At 47.6% G+C, this 7,312-nt stretch overlaps 1 protein-coding gene across 1 annotated transcript in view; it reads right to left on the bottom strand.

The window, feature by feature from the left end:
* NUMA1 (nuclear mitotic apparatus protein 1) overlaps positions 1–7,312 on the bottom strand; it is a 38,796-nt gene that overhangs the window by 31,340 nt on the left and 144 nt on the right. Inside the window, exon 2 of the mRNA XM_007463044.1 lies at positions 1,895–1,968. Within this exon, the coding sequence (XP_007463106.1) occupies positions 1,895–1,936 (42 nt within the window). The 5' untranslated portion in view covers positions 1,937–1,968. The remainder of the gene's footprint in view (positions 1–1,894; positions 1,969–7,312) is intronic.

Below are 7,312 nucleotides of genomic sequence, written 5' to 3'. Positions count from 1 at the left end.
CGGTACGCGGGCCTCTCACTGCTGTGGCCTCTCCCGTTGCGGAGCACAGGCTCCGGACGCGCAGGCTCAGCGGCCATGGCTCACAGGCCCAGCTGCTCCACGGCATGTGGGATCTTCCCGGACCGGGGCACGAACCCGTGTCCCCTGCATCGGCAGGTGGACTCCCAACCACTGCACCACCAGGGAAGCCCACTTTCAGCATTTTGATATATTTCTTTCTAGTCTTTTTTCCTAAGTCATTTTTTAAAAAAATCACAGTTGTGATTGTCACACGCGTGTGTTCTATGCCACTCTTCTGGCTACCAAGCATTATTCCACGTTGCTACAGTGTCATAAAACCCACTTTATCTGCCTAACTTTTGTTTAAACTGAAAGATTATATCTAACTATATTTTAATATATTAATGCATGTTCATTGTGATTTTTGAGAAAAGTATACAAGTATCTGCTGTTAAATAAAACTAGTCTTGTGTCTGTTTTTCTCTGTAAAGGTAGTAGTCACTATAAAAACAAGCCTAGGACCAAAATAAATAAACGGATAAACTTAAAACAATGTGGTTAAAGGATCCCCTAGTATTCAGTCAATCCACTGAACTAGACACAGAGACACAACCCAACCAGCCTTCTCCTGGGGAGGAAGAGATAATGTTTCTAATACAGACATAAAACACTGAAATGTAAATATAAAACATAAATATAAAACAACCATTTTAAACTGTACAACTAAAGTCTGCATCTATTTCAGAAACTGAAGACTAAGGACGCACATTTTGTATGCTAAATACATACTTCCTGACTACAGATTTGACAGTGATTAAAGACCCTGTTTTATTAAACCCCCACCCTCCTTGGAAATTAAAAATTCATTTCCTTTAAGGATTCTTTCTTGAAGTTGGCTCTTTAATTGGCTCTGATTGGTCAATAGTCTGGGTGACTACCAAAATACCCTTTACCAAATAGCATGCCCACGCAATATTTTATTTATTTATTTTTTGGCTGCTCTGTGCAGCATGTGGATCTTAGTTCCACAACCAGGGATCAAACCCATGCTGCCAGCAGTGGAAGTGCAGTCTTAACCACTGCACTGCCAGGGAAGTCGCCCAGGCAATATTTTATTATTTAAGTGCTTTTTACAGACATTATCTTATTATCCTCACAATAATGATTATTATTTTATTTTTAGAATATATTTAAAAAATTTTTTTCTTTCCATTTTAAAAATGAGGTGCTGAGAGACTAAGTAACTTGTCTTGGGTCACACAGGCTAGAGCAATGATTCTAAGCTGCGCTGTCTGACTCTAAGGCCCATGCATGTCATCGTTACACTCCGTGGCCTCTTCTGTTTCTCTGTAGTTCCCAATGCTCAGCATTATTTTTTCATTTGCCATTGTCTTGGGCAGAAGTATACGAAAAGACCTAGCAGAAGAATTTTGGTGAAGTAATCAAGAAGGCACCAAGAGGACAATGGAAGCTCACAGAAACGTGGTAAGGAGAGCCAGGAGAACCTTGCCCTGAGATTAAAGGCCTTTCAAGACCAAAGTCCCTACATGCTACTGAAATTCAGTGTCAACGCTTTTTCAGAAACATGCACAAGGAAATGCACAAAAAATGGGTTTCCATGCTGCTCTGCAGCCACCCTTCCCATGACCAAAAAGGAATAATATACCTCAGAGAAGCCTTTTCTAAGCTACACAAGTTGTGGATCACATGTCAGCAGCAGTATCACTGAAAATAATAAAAGTTAAAAACTAAGGGGAAAGGCAAAAGAAAACTTACTTCCTTTGTCTGGAGAGGAGAACACTCTACATAGCCCTGACTCCTAGAAAACTCCTCTCTCACCTCTCCCAAGCCTCCTGGAAAAGTCTGGCATACAAAGGAGAGGAAGACCACTCACCCAAGAGAGGAGTGCAGCTGCCCGGGTGGCATGGAGCGTCATCTTGCTGAAACCAGACAGTCACCCCGATGCACCTGGAACCCAAGAGAAGAGGCAGTACAGTTAATTATATCAGATATCCACGATGAAGGAAGAGGGGGGAAATGGTTTCACTTACCAGCTCTGAACACTTAAATAAGTCACTCTTCACTTGGCACTTAATCTACCAAGGGACCATGGGAGTTTTTAGAAAGCTCAGAGTACACATCAAAATTACTATAAAACTTACTGTGTCACAGCTGACAATAAAGAACCCTGCATTTAATTCGATGTCCACAAGCTCTACCCACAATCTCTCTGTCCCTTAGAAAATACAACATTCAAAGCTGGACTTCAACCCTACTCTTTGGGATGGTGGTGCCCTTAAAACATGGAACAAACATGGTTTTTCAGACACACCTAGGTGTGAATGTTGATTCCATGTGACCATGGTCTTGTGACCTTGGACAAGTAGCATAACTTCTTTTAGTCTCAGTTTCCTCATCTGCAAAATGGGACCTGCAAAAACCTCTCTGGGTTATGTGATGCTTCAAGATAAAGCAGATAAAGCAAACAGCACAGTGCCTGGCACACAGTACGTATTCAATAAATGATCACTGTTCTTAAGCAAAAAGGTTGATTTCTGGCTCTTTCTGCAGGTACCCAAAGTCTACCTAATAAACAGTAACCAAGTCCTTGGGGGAAACCGCTTCAAATTCTGGATTTTTATACCCCCCACAAAAATGTCAAAGACATATTTCAAATGGGAGACTGGATGAAGCCAAATCCAATTCTGGGGGAGATCCCATGGGACATTTAATGAAAGATTAGGTACTGGGTCCTGGTATTCTTACCCCAATTTCCCTTCCCAGTGGGAATCAGCCAGTCTGCCTGCTAACCTGCTCAAGAGACCATGGACATGGTGACTAAATATTCCCCAACACCTCTTAGCAGGCCTCCATAATTCCCACAAATCTTCCTGGGAGTAATCAGCCCCACCACCTGCCTACTACTGCCACAGGTGTGCTAAGTTTGTCACTACTCCAGTAGAAGGAGGAACAAGAGTGGTAAGAGCCACATCACCTATAACTCTCCCCACATATAAGCATCTCCAAAGTGTGGGTTCTGTGGAACCAACATTTGCTAAGTACTTTCTGAATACAAAGTGCTGGGGATAAGAAAGACACCATTCTTGTCCATACGGTGCTCACTGTCTAATAGGGGAAAGAGATACATAAATCTGATACTCCACTACCCATCATCTCTTGAGGCCTTCCTATGCAAGTGTACTCTGCTTTATCAACCAACCAAAAAGGTTATTTTCTTAGTCCTTACATATGTTCATCCTGTGCTGGAAGCTTCGTGGGAAATGGGAGACAATGACATGGTCCCTGCTTTGAGGGGCTCACAGCATGGTGAGGAGTAAAGTTAAACATACGAGAAGTGGACTTCCCGGGGCTTCCCTGGTGGCGCAGTGCTTAAGAATCCGCCTGCCAATGCAGGAGGCACGGGTTCAAGCCCTGGTCTGGGAAGATCCCACATGCCGCAGAACAACTAAGACCGTGCGCCACAACTACTGAGCCTGCGCTCTAGAGCCCATGAGCCACAACTACTGAGCCCATGTGCCACAACTACTGAAGCCTCCGTGCCTAGAGCCCATGCTCCCAACAAAGTAGCCACCACAATGAGAAGCCTGCACACCACAACGAAGAGTAGCCCCCACTCGCCACAACCAGAGAAAAGCCTGCGTGCAGCAACAAAGACCCAACACAGCCAAAAATAAAATAAAATAAATTTATTAAAAAAAAAGAAGTGGACTTCCCTGGTGGCGCAGTGGTTAAGAATCCGCCTGCCAATGCAGGCGACACAGGTTCGAGCCCTGGTCTAGGAAGATCCCACATGCCACTGAGCAACTAAGCCTATGCACCACAACTACTGAGCCTGTGCTCTACAGCCCACGAGCCACAACTACTGAAGCCCACGCATGCGCCTCGAGCCCATGCTCCGCAACAAGGGAAGCCACTGCAATGAGAAGCCCAAGCACCGCAACGAAGAGTAGCCCCTGCTCACCGCAGCTACAGAAAGCCCGCGGGCAGCAACGAAGACCCAACGCAGCCAAAAATAAATTAATTTTAAAAAACATACGAGAAGCATGAAATAATAGAAGAAAATAATTAAATGCTAAATATAACTAAATGCTAATTATAATTAATTGCTTCCTGACCCTGCAAAACCCAACGTGATTCCACCTGTCATACAAACATCACAATCTTGGAAATGAGCCAATTCACCTAGGCTTTGGCAAAAGCAAGTGAAGTGATTAAGGGAGTTCTCAGGATGGCAGAGAAGCTAAGGGGCCTATGTTTTCCTCAGTTTTGGATGATTTTCATCCAGCATGGCCTATCTGTGGGCACTGACTGCCTTGCTCCCTAGGTAAGATTAAGGCAGATAAGTCTCAACTACTGCACTGCAAAAAGGCTTTTCTGGTGGTTGGCCAACCTAAAGTTAGAAGGACCATGCTTGGCCCTTGGAGTGAAGGCAGAAATGTCCAAATGCTCTACTGGGGCTTCTTTGCGGCGGTGGGGGGGCAGCGGGGGGGAAGGTCTGAGCAACTCAGGAACAAGGGAAATGAGGCCCAGATCACCTCCCTGTCATCCCCACTGCTGCCTGTAGACTTGCTATCCTTTTGGTGAGGCCCAAAACTGCAGTCAAATTTTATTTGCAACCGGAGGTAGATCTTGCCTCCTCTGAGAGATTCCACAGCTGTGTTGCTAAAAATGACCCGACGAACCTCTCCCCTTTATCTCAGAGGCAAAACATACAACCCTTACGTCCTCCCTGGGGAGCCTGTCTAAAACTGGTGTCAAGGCCAAATGCCTTCTTCTGTGCTCCCCAGGCACAGGAACAGGCAGAATCCAATGCTCAACATGAGGCAAGACCTTATCAGCTCAAATCCCATAGAGGGGCACTTTCTCAGAGACAGGACACTTTTAGGGCTTTTAGGGCAGCCCAGCCCTTCACTCGTCTCCAGGTAATGAATGACTGAAGCCAGTGGCACAGCTAGTCCTCAGCACTGGGACTACAACTTTAAGCAGGCCTTGGCTTGGAACCTAGGGAACCCAGCCAGAGCACCATCCTCCACACCCTCCCCCTGAAATCTGAGGCAGGCCCCACCCAGAAGACTGGGTGATGGTGACTGAAAAACAGATCCCCGCAACTGTAGCCTGGAACCATTTCACAGAAGGGTCTGCTAAGATTCACCCCCAACTCAAACAGGCAACTCCTCACCCCCACCACCTCCAATCAACAAACAAAATCTCAAAATGCTGGCCCTCTGTGGACACCTTCGAGTTCCTACCTATACCTCTTTCTTTGAAAAGAAGTGCCCCAGAAGAGAAGGCACCCTCTCTTTTCTCTGGGCTCAAGAAGGAACCAAGACACAGAAGCAGCTGCCTTATAAACTAAAGCCCTTGCAACCTCTTTACATTTTCAAAACTGACATAACATAACTCCCTCACATCAGGATCAATTCCCACATTTACAGTAACCCCTCTATGTTTCCAGAGAAGATATATCAGGACAAGGAACTTGACACTCAAGAGATACGCTGGCACCTTGCCTGTACCCTCTCTGGGTCTTAAAGAGTTAAAACCTAGTCCTGGTTTCGTATCAGGGCTGAAGCTAATGCAAACCACCTGCTCAGATGCAAGGACCAGGACTGGAGGGTCAGGTTGCTGAGCTCTGGGGTCTGTTCTGGAAAAGCTTCAGTTTTAAGGGTTCACCAAGTGATAGGCCAAAGGCCAGAGGTCTGAGTTGTGGCAGCACTGCTCTCCTTACCGCCCCCCCTCAACTTGGGTGCCAGCTCCTTTTGAGACCACCTCTTAGCCACTTAACTGACCTCCTAAACACCAGCCCTACCCCAAGATAACACCAAAGTAATCTTTGGTCTCAGAGAGCTGTACAACTATACTGATCACTCAGCCCATGGGCCCTTACCTCCGCTGGACCCTCATTCTTTCAGGTGCTAGCTCCCATTCCCAGAATTTCAGGACCCAAAGCCCACACAAACTCTCACCTCAAAGGTTCCTGCCCTAAGACCCACCCCCTCTCTACCGTGGGTTCCAAAGGCCCACAGGCTCACAACTCATAAGGGGAATGGCTTTCCCGACTCTGTGCCCACGTTGAATAGCAAGATTTACCACTACTTACCCAAACAGCCAGCCTGCCTGCCTGTAGCCATAAGCATTCCAAGCCCTGTATGCCTCTCTAAAAGGGATACCACCACCATCTGAGAGACCGCCCCATCCAAAGGGTGAACACCCTAACCCTGAGGGCATTCTCCTCTGACAGGTGGGGAGGCACACTCAAGCAAGCACTCAGACCTCTTCTGGTGGGCTACCCCAGAGCAGCCCAACAAAGGTCAAGCTATGTGATCAATGGCTAACTTGTCATAAAGAACAGGACAGGAAATATCTTGCTGGTGCATCCCCTGGCTCCCAGGAGGTAAAAGGCCCAAGGACCAGCAGCTTCAAGAGAAGCCAAGGAAGGAAAAACACAATCCTTTGCAACCCCTGGGGAGTTCTGAGCAGGATGTCTTTGTGCAAGTCCAAAGAGGTTTTCTGCACCCCTGAGGTCAGGGCAAACCAGCTTGCTGGATGTATTTCCTGAGCCCTCTGAGGGGCTCACTGTGGACTCAGGCCTCCCCCTCTTCACACAGACCATCCCCTCTGTGTAGCCTAGAATTCGGCCCACAGTCCTGGTGAGGAACACGAGAACTGCAAGGGAAACCAAGGTTTCCCTCGTTTCTTCCAAGTGGCTTACTGCTATCGCCCTTCCCCCCCCATGCTCTGGAGGGTCCAGATCAGAAGGCCGTGGGCACAAGGGCTGCAATCATGAACCAGATCTGGGGCCTAGAGCCACAGACTACACACGCACACCCGAGTTCACTCCAGCAGTTCATCAGCACCTGCCCCACTGCTATATTCACACCCCCTGGTCCCTACCAGCTGACGAAATGAACCTTTTCCACTCCCCACCACCGCGAACACACCCAGGCCTCATTCGGGAATGGAGACGCTCCCCCGAGCTGTCTACAGCTCAACGTGCAGGCGCACACGCTTTCCCCCTCTGAACAAAAACACGCTGACATCTACGCGAGGGGGGGAAGAAAGCAACCCTTTGCTCTGAAAGGCGCCAACTCCCGGATGTTGGCAAGCTCTGCTCCCAGCGCCAGTTTCAGAGTGTTTACTTGCTCTCCCTCTCCTCTCCCTCCCCTTCAAGGATGGTGCAGGAAAGGGAGGTGAAGAGGGGAGTCCACCGCACCCCCTCCTCCATGTTTGAACAAAAACCCAGAGAAACAGTGAGGGAGAGAAAGTCTCAGCGCGGGGGTGGGGGTGGGGG

The sequence above is a fragment of the Lipotes vexillifer genome, unplaced genomic scaffold, assembly GCF_000442215.2.
Source record: "Lipotes vexillifer unplaced genomic scaffold, Lipotes_vexillifer_v1.1 scaffold557, whole genome shotgun sequence".
Taxonomy (NCBI): Eukaryota; Metazoa; Chordata; class Mammalia; order Artiodactyla; family Lipotidae; genus Lipotes; species Lipotes vexillifer.
This window is presented reverse-complemented; position numbering and strand designations above follow the sequence as displayed.